At 41.6% G+C, this 16,828-nt stretch overlaps 1 protein-coding gene across 1 annotated transcript; it reads right to left on the bottom strand.

Annotated features, from left to right (window-relative positions):
* Positions 1 to 810: 810 nt before the first annotated feature.
* Positions 811 to 16,166, bottom strand: LOC134679972 (WD repeat-containing protein on Y chromosome-like). Its single transcript, XM_063538931.1, has 18 exons — positions 15,767 to 16,166; positions 14,693 to 14,884; positions 14,099 to 14,210; positions 12,470 to 12,627; positions 12,076 to 12,252; positions 10,587 to 10,763; positions 10,033 to 10,266; positions 7,095 to 7,347; positions 6,672 to 6,808; positions 6,149 to 6,237; positions 5,879 to 6,073; positions 5,193 to 5,318; positions 4,176 to 4,336; positions 3,672 to 3,883; positions 2,852 to 3,033; positions 1,964 to 2,105; positions 1,374 to 1,571; positions 811 to 1,023 (listed from the first exon to the last, which is right to left on the bottom strand). Exons 1-18 carry the CDS (start codon positions 16,016 to 16,018, stop codon positions 838 to 840), a joined length of 3,183 nt encoding a protein of 1,060 aa, XP_063395001.1. The 5' UTR covers positions 16,019 to 16,166; the 3' UTR covers positions 811 to 837.
* Positions 16,167 to 16,828: the final 662 nt, after the last annotated feature.

Genomic DNA, 16,828 nt, shown 5'->3' with positions numbered 1-16,828 from the left:
AATGCTGGCGTAGTCTGAATCCAAACGGTACCTTAAGGCTGATATGAAAGATGTAGTAGTAGAAATTTTCGTTGTCTTCGGGTAAGTCTCGGTAGCTCAGTTGGCTTGGCAGAACGATGGGTTGGTTCCAGAGTGTATATAATCTTTTTTGTATAAAATTTTATATAGATTATTTATGTTCATGAATATTTTTTTGTTATGGGCCACCGTTTACGAGTTATTTACGAAAAACTAAAAAAAGGGAGCATAAAATTGATTATAACTAACTTACCGGCTTTAATATCTTTTTTACTATTGATCCTAGCGAAAAAGTGTACGGAATCTTTTTTGTAGAAAAATTTATGTAGATTACTTATGTATAAGAACATTTTTTGGTATGAGCCACCGTTTACGAGTTATATATGAAAAACTAAAAAAAGGGACCTTTAAACCTCCCCCTACCCGTTAGCACACCCCCCATCCACCAGTACTTTCAGTATGTTGTGTAAGGCACCTTGACCTACAACTATGCCAAAATTCGCTCATACACGAATTATTTCCCCTGTGTGGCTGTTTTTGGTCTTCATTTGGTGGCCTATGTTAGGGATTGAGATGTTAATAAAACAAATGGCAGTGTATCAATTATAATAAAAATATACTGAAAAGAATCACATGATTAATCTATAAATAACATGTTAATAAATCCACAACATATCAATCTAAAACATTATTAATGCAATATTGTTAGAGTTACACTTTTTTCTGACAGGGGCAAAGCAAAGTTACCTACTTATATTTTATGTCCCTGTCGCTCTTAGTGACCGAAAGTGTCCCGAGCAAGGCTCTAATAAAGCCTTCTCATGTTTCCGGGCGTTTTTCCGAGCTCAACCGCAGGGGCCCCTCCATAGAAGTGGAGCCGAAATGCGCCTTCTTCATGCAGGCGGACGCAGCGCGGCGCAGGCGCGTGGCGCGCACCAGCTCCGGCGTGGGCGGCCGACGTATCGGGTTAGTGGATGCCATGCGCAGATGCGCGTATAGTGGGATCTGGAAAATAACAAGTGGTTTTCGGTTAAATTAGAACTTGTCGGGCTGCCGTATCCTGCTCTATTAACTGTATCTGCGATTCAGCGAGCTCGACGACATGAAGCGTCCTTTTATCCTTTGGTCCGCTCATATGAATCCGGTCACTTATTCGTATTGTTAGTAGAGAGTACACGGCACCAAGTATATGAAGGATAGAAACATCAATGTAACTGGTTAGCAGAGTCCTCGTGTCAAGCGGCACAGCATCTTTAAGTGCTACAAGCGGCACCTATCGCTCGCAATTTACCAGGCATGACATGACACTGAAGAGGCAATAAGCCCTCCTCTGGGTCCTCGGTCTTATAACTAACCGTCGGCAGAGAATCATCGAGCACAATCCGCGCCTGCGCCTCCGGGCGGCGCGGCAGCTTGAAGTGGTGCCCGAGCAGCGGCTCTTCGCACGGCGCGCCGAACGTGCCCGTGCGCAGCTCGCGCTCTGTGATGTCGCGTAGCTTGTCGATCTCAATCTGGCCGGGCACGTAGCGCGACACGTATCCTCCGCGGAAGACCTGCATACGATAAGGTTATGGCTGATGGATTCTTATTTCAAATACTTATAGGTGTCAGTTCTAAAAATGAAGCAAAAGAAAATTGAAGTGATTCAAATTTTAAGTTTTCATTAGGGTTAGCACGAGTAGGTACTCCGCAAGCCGCAACCCGCGAGATAGACCACCGGTGTTTTTGGGAGGACGAGCTAAGCCTAGAGAAATTAAAATGAATAATGGACTAAGTAAGAACGACATAAATTGAATTTGATGAAAAAAATATTACTGTTCTTCTGAATCCTTTAAATTACTCGACACCAGCCCTCAAATGTACTAAACCTTTCTAATGCGCCGGCTTTTGTGAAAAATTCGTGAGTCAGTGTTCAGCTTTATCAATTGTAGACAAGAAAGCTCACCTTCATAGTGGTAAAGCTGGCAACTTTCTTGACATCAGGTGGCACGGAGGTCTCTTCCAGGTTCCACGGCCTGTAGGAGCCCAGGGTATGCAGGTACTCGCCGGAAAGACGCCAGACTCGAACGCTGTAGTCTGAACTACCACTGCGTGAAAAGATTACCGGTACATTTAAATGGGTCGGTTGATTGAGAGAGTCACACTAGGAATTAATATTGTAGATAGTACATTGTACTGTCGTCGATTCAAGTGAGTATAATGAGCAGCAGCTGGTCACTGCAGCGCTTAACATGACCTTCATGATGGGAGTCTTGGGCCAGGTAGTACAGAGCACCAGTTTATTGTCGTTTAATGTACTCGTAGGTATCAATCATGTCGTTGATGTGTGATGATAATTCCAACTAAAATGGTAAATTAAGGTTAATATTAACGTAATTAATGCTAATTAATCATAAGGGTTGAAATTGTTTATACCGATTCCGTTAACAACACTCCCCTGCACCAAAAATGCTGTAAAAGTTACGATGTCTCGTGATGATCCAATATCCAATGCAGCTATCCTCTATAGAGTCTATAGTTGTTCAGCACCATGGGACACAGTAGGTACGCGAACGAACTTAACACTGTAGTACTTGAGCAGATTATACCTACACAACACTTGACACAACCCTCGTAACCGGTAGTTCCTGACCAACAGACCTCTACTCACATATGTAAGTACCTATAACAACATGCTATGGTCTTCGTTGAGCGCGTAGTACCATCACGCTCTGCGATTGTTGCGCCATTTAGGGTTCTAGCTAAATTGGTTGTTCAATACTTACGCTATAGAATTTCCAATTTAGCAAGAACCCTAAATGGCATAACAATCCCGTGTGGTGACTGTACCTACCTGAGCAATAACTTGTACTCGTCGATATAGGCGAGGGTAGTGATGCAACGCGTGTGGGCTCTGTAACTGTTCAGCAGCAAGGGCAGAGGTTGATCGCGCACACAACGCTTTGCGCGACCCTCGATGCGGTCACGCCACAGGAACGGGAACTGGAGGCGGAGAGCTGGCATGTTGACGTGTACCTGGGAAAAATCAATTATCCGTTACTAGCTTAATAATCTCCAACAAGTCTTGCGTTGCGTAGCGTGGCCTGTGATATGGCTTATGCCTCTAGTACACAAACTGGGGACGTAATCACATGACGTAAGTTCCTTATAGCTCCATTCGACATTATCTACTCTCTATTTATTAAGCAAAGCACCAGTTAAAATATACAAACAAACTAAACTTCTATGACCTCTAGAAAAGAGCATAACAAATACCTATATTATATATAAAAAAAAACCCTGCTCTTGGTATAGCCACTCACATGCTTGATATTTTTCAGTGACCTCTATTATTATAATAAAATAAGGGTGACAGCTTGTATCTACAGTTACCAAAAGCATGTGAGTGGATAGCCCACAATTCTAGCGGATTTACACCTACCCCTCTGCACCGCCAGCCTCGACCTCTGAGCAATGAAGGAGCCCACTCTATGGACATCACCGAGAGATCCTTTGAATTAAGTATCCCTATACGGATCTCCTAAGAATGTAAGTAACATCCCCTGAAAGGTATTTTTGCGATTCGTATTAGGTAAGCCAGAAAACCAGACTGTCTGATGAATAAACTTTTGGGCAATAGCTGTTTTGTTCTTGTCCAGCATTACTCTACTGACCTCCATATTGACAAGATAATTCGACATAAGCCAAGTCTTGATGTATCCCGCAGTAGTGCCAGTGAAGAGGTATTCGTTTTGCACGTCAGTGGCCAACGCAGAGACGTAGTCACCAGCTGTGTGCACGGCTTGGAAAGAGCCCTGGAAACCGCCGGCTGAGTGGTCTGACCACGCTTGCACCATACCGTTTTCGACAGACAATATCAGTGATGCTGGAAAACAAGGATTGTAGTATTTCGATAAAAAATAGCAAAGAACTTTATGAGGACCCGAGAAACATACATGATGTGATGTGTTCGAGGGCTGTTTCTCTCGCGAAAGATTTACGTGCGTCGTACTTAATGATACGATGGTAATACGACGCTGTTTTACCACAGACAGTTAGATATGATGGCGAATACTTAAACGGTACGGTTTACCAGAGTGGTCTACCGAGCATCGTATGGCAATGGACACTAGCGAGACATGATTGTAGTTGTACAGAGGTAGTTATTTTTTGCTAACCAACGCGCATGTGCATAGGCCGGGTCTCGAGGAAGATCATGGCGTGCACGGCGAGATGGCGCATAGCCTGCGCCCGCTGCGGTAGCGAGACGGTAGACACGCGGCGTGCGCGCGCCTTCTGCACCGCTGCTGCCGTGTCCACGGTGCGTCCAGTCATAATGCTGCATTACCAAAACAACCCGTATTACCCGTAACCACAGGTTAAGTGCTCAACGCAGATAGTTGGCGAGACGTAAGTATACTACAATGGTGTAAAGGTAAAGAATACTCCATCTTGAGACGGTCATTCTTTTAGGCGTAAATAATATGAGTAGTGACAGCAAAAGATAATCGGCATCCTTTTTTGCCACCACACGCTGACTGAAGAGCAGAGCTCGTAAAGCAATTGTTATACAATGGACCAACGTTATGGTTCTCATTATGCAGTTTCAAGTAGAATTCCGCCATAGTAAATGAATGAGATAGTTTTAGAATAGGCAGATCTTTATCTATGTAGTTAAATTCATCCATACACGTAATACAGTTAACAAGTTATGCTCGGGGCATGATCCTGCTATTTTCTGATTGTATTTTACCTTCGTTCCCTATGAACTGAAGCTGTGCAGACGGAACAACAATTTAGTGAAGATTTTTGAAGTCCGTTGAATAGGTGAATATTATGACGTTCAGGGCAAATAATCCCAAGGGGGTCCCTTTGTTTCCCATAAAGTTTTAAGTCATAATGTATTGTTTGTCATATTATCGTTAGTCATAAAACTGAAACCGTTAACTTTTCAGGATTTTCCTAAGGTTATTCTATAGATAGGTTAGGTTAGGTTAGGTTTGTTTTATGGCAATCCTGAAAAGTTACGCGTTTCTGAGAAAAACCAATTATGACTAACGAAAATTCGGACAAACAATACATTATGACTTAAAATTATTTGGGAAACAATAGAGACCCAAGACCTCCACCAGTCTGCTGTCTCATATAATTATGATATCTACCTGAACCTGGATACCTGGTATCCCTTATTATACCTGGGCCTGTGCGCGGAAGATGAATGCCGTTTTGCACCCGTGGCGCTGGGACTAGCACCGCGGTTTAAGTCGCGCTTGTTGAATTGCATCTTGATGCGCAGCATGGGCTCCGTACACGAGAACATTCTGTAAAAAAAACGTAGCTGGCAAATATAATTATAACAAGTTACTAATACTTATTCCACCCTCACACCCACAGCGGCATGCAAAGGTAACAATTGACTCATGAATGTCATTTACTTTAAGGTGTGGGCGTCCGCCTTTCAACTTTAACTAGGTAGTAGGTAGCCAACCGAGGCACCAGGAACCGGTTTCACCTATGTCAACTAAATTTGTATCCATGTCTTGTTTCATTCATCATCATATATTTAAGATCCTTGTCGGTGGCGGTCCATGTTTGGCGGTCCTCTGCCTTCTCCTTGACAGCCTGATGTGGTGATGCGTGCCTGGTGTGATGCATGATGCGTGTCTTGCTTCATTATAAAGAAATAGATTACCTAATGGACATCCTCTTCACACTCTACGGCCGTGTTTTATTGTCTAGTGAGTTGCTTTCGTCCATGGATAGTTTTCCTAATTAAAAACTGTTGTTCTCATTTACTGTTGGTTGACTATCGAGCCAAGCCACGACCACGTCAATCCCCATGGCCACGCTGATGTCCTTCCCATATGCCCCTTCCTCTCACCTGTAGGGCTGACCAGTCTCCAACTTCCATAGTATCATCTCGGAGTTATAAGAGCTGGTAGCAAGTGATAATGGCATACGCGCCGCCGCGGCCAGGACATCCTCGCTGTGCCGAGTCTCCCATGACTTGCCCTTTGTGGCTGTGCCAGTATCCTCGAACTCTGTCACGTGTCGATTCCACCCAATTGCCATAATGCTGCAAGCAAAACATTTTTCATCTATTGATAATCGCCAGATGGAACATTTTATGGCAGTAGAGTGCTTTACTTACCGTCCTTCAACCCAGAACACGCCGGTAACTTCGCACATGTACTCAATCGACAAGGTTTTCAGACACAATCCCGTGTTGAAATTCCAAACCTGTAAAATTAGAATAAAAATACGAGGTGCTGCTTAGGACGAGATAGTTTAGGACGAGAAGCTCAGACTTCTTCAAAATCAAGAACTTGGAGGAAAAAAGGAGCTGTCGCTAATCGCATCGTAAATATCACAATAAATCCCAAATCCCAATAGGCTACGTCTTCTTAATTTTAGGTCTTGTATAGGCTGCAGAACAGAGGGCTTAGTTAAGATGCCAATCGTTTGCGCCGTAGCGAACGAAACGATAATGTCTCTCTATAACTCTTCCCTATAAGAGTGACAGAGAGACACTAGCGTTTCGTTCACTACGGCGCAAAGATTGGCATCTTCGTGATCTTCGCTAAGCCCCCAGATTTGAAAAAATGATATCACAATATAAAGACATCGGGTTCGTTGAACAGTACGTCTGTGTACGTAAAAATAGAATCTCTAACCTTAATCGAACCATCTCTAGCGCCGGTACACAGCAGCTGGTAACCGGGGTCGAAGCAGGCGGCAGTGATCTCCACAGGGATCTGCTCGCCATGAAGTTGCCGGGTATGTGCATCCCTCACCATCACGTTGCGTTTCCCTTTACATTAACTATAACTTTAACTTTATAAGTGCCATGAATGCCATGATAAACGATAAGGTCGATACGCATAAAATTCAATGAAGTAGAAATCGAAATTCAAAGACTTAACTAACAATTTCTCGTAATCTTATTTAAAACACCAGTGTTCCATGGTGGTGGTTAACTGTATCTATACTAAGGTGAATTGCATAAATGGTTGTATTTCTCGCGATAAAAGAATAAAATATACGATTCATAGGGGGTAATGGCAATTTAGAGGCTAAAGCTAAATACAAATTCTAACCAGTTAGCGGGTTCCAGTTCATGATGATGCTGTCCAACCCACAAGTGATTATCACTTTAAAGAGCGGGTTGTAGAGCACCTTCGCAATAGCTCTCGTATGGGTAAAGCCATCCGTATGGTTGGTGTTTAGTTGTTCATCCAACACCAGAACTGCAATCTTGATGGCTGCCAGAATAAACTCTCGCGTAGCTGGATTGTAGATGGCTGAGATCGGGGTGCGCTCGCCGATTTCAGACGGTACTTCTATATATGTCTGTGAATGTGTACGCAGATGTATTCTAAGCGCTTATCGATCGCAGGCTGCGGGTCAAAGACTCGGCGAGCCATTACATGTGCGGTCAATGATAACTGATAACTCAAACTTTATTAGTGTTCTCGAAATCACAGTTACACTGTGGTGCACCAGAGATTTCTACTCGCCCAGTAAGCAAAGGGAGTTTAACGTCCAGGTTTAGTTTGACAAAACGGACAAATTATCATATCAAATCACAACGGATCATATCAAATTGTTTATGTTCAAATCTTTACGTTACTGGTACCTACTAAAAGTTATAAGTAATTAATTAACCATATTGTCGCCTTGAATTTGGTGCTGTAGTATGGGATCCCTATGAAACTAAATATACCACGATGTTGGAAAGAGTGCAAAAGAAATTCTCGAGACATGTCTACAAACGTCTGTATGGATATTACCCCTACATGTATCCGACTTTATTCGTAACAGGAATGGTCGGCCTTCAAACACTAATGACTAGACGAAAGCTTCTACACATAATGCACTATCGACAACTACTTCACAATAAAGTAGATGGCGCATCCGTGCTTGAGAGAATGGGACTGCAAGTGCCGCGGGCGAACGTCGCAACAGGCGTGCCGGACGGGTGCGGCGGCGCGGGCGGCGCGGTGCCGGCGCGGCGGCGGCGGCGCCTGTTCGCGGGCCACGGCGCGCGCACGCAGCGCGGCGCCAACGCTCCCACCGCTCGGGCCCGAACTGCTCTTAATCGCATCATACTGGAGTCAGATGATGTAGATATATTTGCTGATAGTGCTGGTGTATTTTACAGGAATCTGATAAGGTGCATAGAAAATAATATAATGTAAAAATGCGTCCCGGATCTCATTGTTATAAGTTTATTTGTTGTTGTATAAATATTTTTAGAATTTTAATATTATAATGTAATATACCACATAAGTGCTTTGGTGTCATACTGTTAATTTATGTGTAAAGTTTAATAAATAAAAATAATTGTAGAACTGCTTAAGAAACCAACTCCAAAGTAGACTAGATACTTAGTTCCAGAACTAATAGCGACATTTTGCATCCCTTTAGGATGTACACTGGCGTTCAAAAGTGCTTGGAGATGTTTCAACCGAAATATTAAGGTATTACGGTACGGTCGACATCTATCCATGCACTTTTGAACGCCCCTGTACAATCAACTGTAAAAATATGGGTGTAGACAACTTACTCAAAAATATGTCCCATAGATCTTAACCCTTTGACCGCCGTTGTCCGGTATAGAAGACAACGATAGAACGATACGCTGGCGCCGTCGTCTTGTATACAAGACACAAATTCAACCACTGAGTTAATGTGAAAATAATAACAATTGCAATTTCATTTACACTCGTGTTCATATTTAAGGTCTTTGTTTTTTCATTTATTTGCTTTTTAAGCCGCTATATAAATCCCTTCTTTTATAATAAGGCATTTAAAAAAATTGCTCCAATTTTCAACATTTTTCATTTCCTCGTCGCCGTTGTCTTGTATAAAAGACAGCTAGGGATGGGAATGTTAACTCGATATGGGAATTTTTAAAGTAAATATAAAGTCAGAAATATGTTTTTATCTAAGTATTTGAACACTTGTTAATCGCCAATTTTTTTTAACGAATAGTAGGTAACTACTTACTAGAATACGTAGAACGAGAGTCAGATAGGCATAACTATATTTAAAGTTCAGGTAGCTTCTTTAGCTCTATAAAGTAGAGTCAGACAAGTAAATTTGCCATTGTAGATTGTGGACTATTTAATTGCAGAAGAGATAAATAAAAAAAATAATTGATGTTATTTTATAGCTTAGTGGGAAGGGATACACCGCAGCGACCGCTTCGCACAAGTGTGGTACAGGGACATACCTGTTTATCAGACTTTACTAGCTTTTATTGTTATAACATTGAAGTTAATGTGTAATTTTTTTGTAACAAGTCGTTGAACGTTTTTTTGATAAGAGTTTACCTACAGATTAATGTAAACCAAACTGAAATTATAATGATAGATTCTAATTCCGGAATAATATCTTCACTCATTAAAAATTCAACCCACGTGTAATTTTCACTAAAACAGTTCCGGTATATTGACTTTATCGACACATGATGCGCAGCTTTAACGTTACGCCAATAAAGTTTACGTACCGACAAGCGCTTACGCCGTTGACCTAGAGACTATTATTACTTGATCCGCGCGGAAACAGTCCTTGTCGGTCTGCATTGCGGGCAGTCCATGGGCGCCGTTGTCTTGTATAAAAGACTTCTCGTACAGCCTAGTGCGGCGATATCACGTCTTGAATCGACATTGTTTAGTGGTTGTTTTTTATGTTAAATCCCTATATTTTAAACATTTTCGGGTGTAAAACATATGTTTAATTTTGGCAATTTGGAATGAAATTAAAACAGGATAAGAACAAAGCTAAATTAAAAAGATTTTTACCATAATATTTTAAATATCGATATCACTATTTGCAATCCCTAAACTTTTTATTAGTTGTTTACTTAAAATTTGCTCTGGCGTGTGAGTGAGCGTCTTTGCGGACTAGGTCCGGCGGCCAAAAGGTTAATTCCCTGACATAAGAGTTATGGGACATACTTTCGAGATGATTTGTACACCCATATTTTTACAGTTGACTGTACGTAGGTGGGTGCGGTGTGCGGTATGTTACCTGAACACAATTTTGCCCTTGAACATCCCACACCTTGATAACCCTGTCTCTCGACAGCGAATAGATGGTCTGCCCGTCGTTCTGTAGCACGAGGGCAACGATGCCCGCGTGGTGACCCTGGAGAACCAAGTTAGGTGCGGCAGGAACGAAGGGGCTCCACACGCGCACCGTGCAGTCTGGCCCGCCTGTCACTAGTACATGGGCTTCCTCGTCAAACGCGAAGCATAGGATACCCTAAAAATTAAAGTACGATGATGTCCTTCCTTTCAGTAAGTCTCCACTAACGGCGACAGCTGGACAATTACGTACCTAGTCAATAAATCCTTTCATGCATGGGCTCCGCCTGACTAGCAAAACTAGTTTAAAACTCGTACTGGAAGCTTGGGCCGAGATTTTCGAAGCAGACGCTTGAGTCCAAGATCTACGAGGCGTGCTCTTTTGTAGTCGTGAAAGGTAGCAATTAAAGAACAGGCTCGGTAATTTATGGTAAAATCGATTCAGCATATTGAGATGCGTGTACATTTTTAAAAGCTTCAATCAGCCTACGGATTTACCTTATCGACACGGAACATGTTGTGTGTCTTTGAGCCCTGCAGGTCACACATGAGCAGTGCGTCAGGGCACGTGGCACAGGACACGAGACAGTGCAGCGGCGAGTAGTATGCAACTTGTCGAACCCAATCTGTATGGACCCGAGCTTTTTCAATCAGGCGTAACTCTGGTAGCACGCGCTGAAACAAACAAACATAAGATTTATTGGCTTTTGTCCGTACAACTGTAGTGTGGTTTCTCAATATCCCGCTAACTGTCAGTTTGAAACATTATTCAGTATTCAGATTCTGAAGCTGAACCCATCTATTATGGTATAGGCTTAAACTAATAACGCATAGATTCCTAGTCCGTACACCCCCAGTGAAGCCATTTCAAGTGCGACGTCACGTCACACTCGTATCGTCGTATTCGAACGGCCGTCGCAGTACTCAAAGTCAAATCGGTGTGTGTACGCCTCCCGTTTAAAAATCAAAAACTACAGGAAAGATGGTTGTTTGTACAGTGAATGGGTGTCACAACACATCATAAAATAAAAACAAACCACCCGATATTACATTTCACGCGTAAGTACCGAGTTTAAGGTGATATTTTTACATAATCGTAAATACAAAAATCCAAATTTTCGTCAGCTGCCATTTCTTCTAAATGTTGCCAGTGTAGTGAATATTTATTCCTCCAAATGGGACATGACGTCTACATTCTAAAATAAATACGCTCAATTGAATTTCATTGTATAATTGTAGAAAATTATAAGTAAGTAAATTATTTAGGTATTTAGTTTTTTTTCTTATTTTTATTATGTGTAATGTTTGTTTCAGTTTTCTGACTGATCTGCTGTCTGCGAGATGGAAGGAAAAAATTTGACTAAATCGGAATGACGCATTATGGAAACATTGGAAACCGACTAAACACAGTCGAATATGCTCTGTCATATTTAAATGTATTCTTATTATTTTATGCACTTTTATTTTGTTGAATAAACATAAAATAGTAAAAACTTATCAGCTATTTATTTAAACCTTATTTCACAAAGTACAGAAATGCAATAAATCACAAAATAAACAAAAAGCTTTTGCTACAAAATCGAATCTACACACTTCCAAATTATTAATAACCAAGTGTGGATGTTGTTAAAAATCCCCTACTTTGAGAGATGTAAATGAATACTGGCAACATATTTTGTATACATGTGTGTGTTTGCTGAGCGTAAAACACGAGCGTCGCACGCACACATCCATCGTGTTTCGGCTTCACTTTTGGCAGGTTCACCGTATGGGGACTATCTGTCTATGCCTTATAAATCTATGGGTATAGGCTTTTATGATTGCCTTTTAACATCGGAGTTAAGAGTACCTACTACCTACGAGAGTACCGATAGGCATCGGTACCTACTCTCGTAGGTACTCTTAACTTCGAGCTTTAGCTAGGCAGCTATGTATCTATGTACATGTGATAATAAAACAACCATTGCCCTATATTTTTTTAGCATACCCTGCGTTGTAGATCAATATGTCGCACGGTCTGCAACGGTTTCCCAGCTTCGTTCCGGAATGGTCCACGCTCGATTGGAGAGAACTGCAGCACTCGCACGTATCCTCCAGCGTCTCCGAGAATCAGGATACACTTCTCGTTTATGTCCTTTTGGAAGTAGTAGTACATTGTGCATATCTATAAAAGGAAAGTGCTAATTTATTTAAACTAAAACTACGTGAAGCGGAAAGACATCGCTATTTTTAAAAGGAAGATATATACGAGCTCTTCGTATAAACATTTAACAACGACATTAAGCCCAGAATATTCAATGTTTTGGTGAGGATTCGCTCAGTCTGACATTCATCGGGTTCGTATATATACAGGGAAATATATAATCCTGTTAGATACTAGCCATGTACTCCCAGCTGGTGATGACGATCTTGAGCGTGAAGGTCTTGGCCGTGATGTCGTAGAAGCGCAGATCACGCTCCGTGGAGCTAGTCACCAGCATGTTCACGTCGGGAAGACACACGCAGTCCGTCACCCATGTAGTGCGCACTTTCAGGAAAGCTGGAAGATATATCGGCTTTATGAGAACAGGAATATTTTTACAGTACCTACAGGCTAAAATACGATGTTACAAAAGACAATGCTTACAAATGCTCGGATAAAGGTAGACGTCCACATGACCACATCGCACGCAACTGATCAGTGGACGCACACTTTAGGTATGTGAAATTTTATACAAAGAATACTAAAATCCGTTGCATGCGATGTGTCCGATGCGTGCGGATCAGTGGACGCACTTGTGCGACTTTCTATACAGAGAATACTAAAATCCGTTGCGTGCGATGGCCCGGTGCGGCCCTGTGAACGTCTACCTTTATAGAGATGTCTTGGAATTCTGTCTCTAGGAGATGCTGAAACTGAATTGGAGTTCTATAATTGATAGTTGATTATCTACGGCATAATAACAAATCAGACACAGAAATAATCAATTATCCATTTCACTATTTTGTCGCGATTTAGGTTCCTACATTCAGAATACGTTAGATATACATGCCTACCTATATACGATAGGTACCTACTGGGAGATTTTGGGGTCGTGATTTTGCATCACAAAAATGTGTTAAGATGGTCATGCTAAACAAAGGGACTAATCATCATAACATTGCGAAAATAAAATCTAATGGACATCATGACATGAGGGCCTGAAGTAGACGAAACTGTGTCATGGGAAACCTTGTTCAGTACCTATGACCATCCATTTTTGACATTTGGGATCACGTCAATCACTCGCCCATAATCACCAATAGCCGATGCTTAGGGGTCATCCATTAATTACGTCACACGCCTCCCCCCTCCTTGTCACACTTGGTCACATTTGGCAAACCCCTCCCCCCCTAGTGTGACGTCACATTTTTTCTACGAAATCGCCAAATCGAATTAAGTAAGTACCTAAATATTATTAATATTTTATTAAAATATTTTTGACGATATAAATATTAGTAATTTTATAACCCAAAACTGCTTAGGAAAGAAAATTAAACGAATAAAAACGAACATCGTTTTAAAAACTTGTTATTTAAATGTACAGCGAATAAAATAATTTAAATAAATTTTCGGTTACTGATGAAGTTAAAGTGACGTCACAAAGTTTGTGTCTCCCCCCTCCCCCATGTCACAATATGTCACATTTTCTTGACCCCCTCCCTCCCCCTAAACGTGTGATGTAATTAATGGATGACCCCTTATTTATTCGATTTAGTCGATCCTGTTAAAATGCGCCTTTGCTCTAAAGCAGCTAGGGGTCTCCTAACTTTTTTACCTGAGGGCCAAATTGCGCCTCAGAAACTTTTGCGCGGGCCACCGTCGGTTTTTGCGCCGGGAGAAGGTGTCTGGTTGCTGCTATTAGGAACAGTTCCTCTCTCAATGAATGCTGAACCCCTGTGATTGTTTGTGTGATTGTGATTGGCGGAGTTTAGAGACCCCTGCTCTAAAGGAATGAATGTGTGACATATGACAGGAATATTCCACTGACGGCTGGATGAATAAGCGGTACGAAGCATCTTCATGTCCAGCGTCCACCAGTTGAGTTGCCCGTCGCGGCTGGCGGTGATGTACTCGCCCTGCATTGAAGTCGTGCTGCGATCCTGCACACATCATTATCAAAAAATATAGTACTTACCTACTTACATACATACATACATATAATCATGCCTATTTACCTACTTATAGTATATTAAGTTAATAGTTAATTATATGATAAAGTAAGGACGCTACACAGGAAGAATTTCGTAAACCTATTGATCCACCTGTTCCTCAATGCCAATGTGCAAGCTGAATCAATTTGTGCGCGTGCGATAGAGATAGGAACAGGCGGTCAATGTACGGAATTCTTCCTTCTTAGCGTCCCTATATTTAGCATTTACTTCAGTTCGGCTTAGCATTAAACATTAAGAAGAGTTTACGATTCAAGAAGACCGCAAAAAAGTGATAGATAGATACTTTTATTCCTTCAGCAGCGGCACTTATCATAGCAGTTTCACAATTTGCAGCATCTGATGTAGAGTTAAATCGACCGACAGTACTCCTATAAGTACAATTTGTCAGCTCAGAATATATTATTGGTAACCTTTTCAACATCAGGACAGAAGCATATCTTGGATATAGGATGGCGGTGCTGTGAGCGCATGATGGTGGGTCGCCCCATGATAGCGAGCTGCAGCGACGCGCGCTGGTTCTCCGGGTCGTTGGTGAAGTAACCGAGCAGCAGGTGCGACACCAGCTCGTCCCATTCCATCTCGCCGTCACGGTTCGTGTTTATCTGGATCGGGTATAGGAAATAAATATAGTTCATGCGGCCTGGCGATCTGGGCTTCACGAAAGCGGTCAAAAGCATAACAGCAAAAATAACAAAAATGGTCCCCTAATGCTAACTTTGCGGTATATATGCGGTGTACCTACCAATTTGGTACATTTGTTACTGAGTGATTAGACTAATTAACTATAGTTCGTTTTTTTTAGCATTAGAAAGAACTTCGCAGAAGTAAGCTTGTGGTTCCAAATCCGGCACCTTTAGCGGTAATAATTTGAAGTAAAGTATATGTATTGACCATGCTACATTAGATGATTCAATAATTATTAACAATTAAAGAGCCTGATAAAAACTGTGCGCTTACTTCTGTGGAGTTCTTTCTAATGCTAAAAAAAACGAACTATATGTATGGTAACGGCATAAAACTTGGTGCGCGACATAGCGTCGTTGAAGTCTACTTTTCTGGTAGGTAGATGACCGTAGTAAAAAATAGTAGTTTGTGTTACAAGGGATCAAAATATTCAAAATGATATGTTTCCGTCAAGGGCGTACATTGAATCCTGAAGCGATGGATTCTAAAGTAGAATCCTGAGCGTAATGAGGGATTCAAGTGTTAAGGCCCAAGACGAAATAATTTTGATACCGTGTGACACATTTTCATATATGAGGAAAATAAAAAAATCTTAGTGTTGACACAATCTGATGCTAAAACAGATTATTTAAGCTAAAAAAATAATGTACAAAAAAAATAAAAAAATAGTGCACTAGAACACAAAAGTGTTACTTTGACTCCTAGCAGGGAGGAAAAGTACCACTTTGATCCCTCCTAGCAGGGAAGAAAAAGCTCTTTTCCGAATAGGTTGTGTGAAAAATAAAAATACAGTGAGGTACCTTCAGAAACAATATATTGAACTCATCATCATCGTATTCTAAATTAAACTGGGTCCTCAAAAGCTCCCTGAATTGATTCGGTAGCAATTTGTGCATGAAGGCCTCTTGGAAAGCGTTCTTCAGTACTATCATATCGGCCATGGAACAGCGCTCGTGCAAGGGTACGTTGCGCCACCGCTGACGCACTGTTAGCGACGGAGACCCGTCCGACATCCTTGAAGAGGTCGATATGCCCACGCTCTCATTTGCCATGGTACTGAATAAAAATAATAATCTATAGTACAAAATAAATATCACAAAGCTGTTTGTTTTTAATGTTGACAAAGCAGTGTCAGTCACTGTCAACTGTGAGCGACGTTTAAGCTTCGCGCACTTGGAATGGAAAAGGAAATCCGGGAAATCGTACGCTCACCTCCACAAAGCTTTGCAAACTTCATAAATGTAGTATTAGTATGGATTAGGCATGAGTGGTGGGGGGAACGGACGGAACGGGATAGTCTTATATATCTTTCAGTAGGAGTAGCAGAGAAAGCGCTATTACTGTTTATAATTGTCAGTCTCATATTTTTTTTATACCCCACCGTAATTATTTTATATATAACAATTACCCGACCAGTCACATTGTCGCATTGCGTATGTTCTATCTTGGTTCTATCCCTCACGGACGCACGCGTATACAGGGCTGCCAGTACATAAATCTTGATTATACGATCCTGTGCCCGCAATTATACGAAATTCGATTGCATTATACGAGTACAAAAAAAAAACTATTATTTTAAATCGATTTTTTAATAACTGGTGAATTTCGGTTTTCACGGTAAGCCCCCAAATTGCGGGGATCTTTCTCTTTTACTCCAATGACAGCGTAATAAGAGTGACAGAGAAAGATGCCCGCAATTTGCGAACTTGGATTTTCGCGGTTATTGCCCACGTAACCCACGTTAGTCTACTAGTTAGTCTACTGCGAACCACGTTCAACGTGTTGCCTCCTTGTCACACTTACGTACGTATTTACAAGTGCGACAGAGAGGCAAGACGTCGAACGTGGTTCGCGGTAGGCCC

The sequence above is a fragment of the Cydia fagiglandana genome, chromosome 1 (genome assembly GCF_963556715.1).
Source record: "Cydia fagiglandana chromosome 1, ilCydFagi1.1, whole genome shotgun sequence".
NCBI classification, from domain to species: Eukaryota; Metazoa; Arthropoda; class Insecta; order Lepidoptera; family Tortricidae; genus Cydia; species Cydia fagiglandana.
Note: the sequence above shows the minus strand (reverse complement) of the source record. Positions and strands in the feature narration are given on the sequence as shown.

Bases quoted from the DNA above. Each gene is read 5' to 3' on its own strand.
- LOC134679972 (XM_063538931.1), bottom strand. From the start codon at position 16,018: ATGGCAAATGAGAGCGTGGGCATATCGACCTCTTCAAGGATGTCGGAC. The intron at 14,885-15,766 runs GTACCTCACTGT...TACCCGATCCAG, and splicing joins TCAATATATTGTTTCTGAAG to ATAAACACGAACCGTGACGG. The intron at 3,034-3,671 runs GTCAGTAGAGTA...GATTTTTCCCAG, and splicing joins ATTATCTTGTCAATATGGAG to GTACACGTCAACATGCCAGC.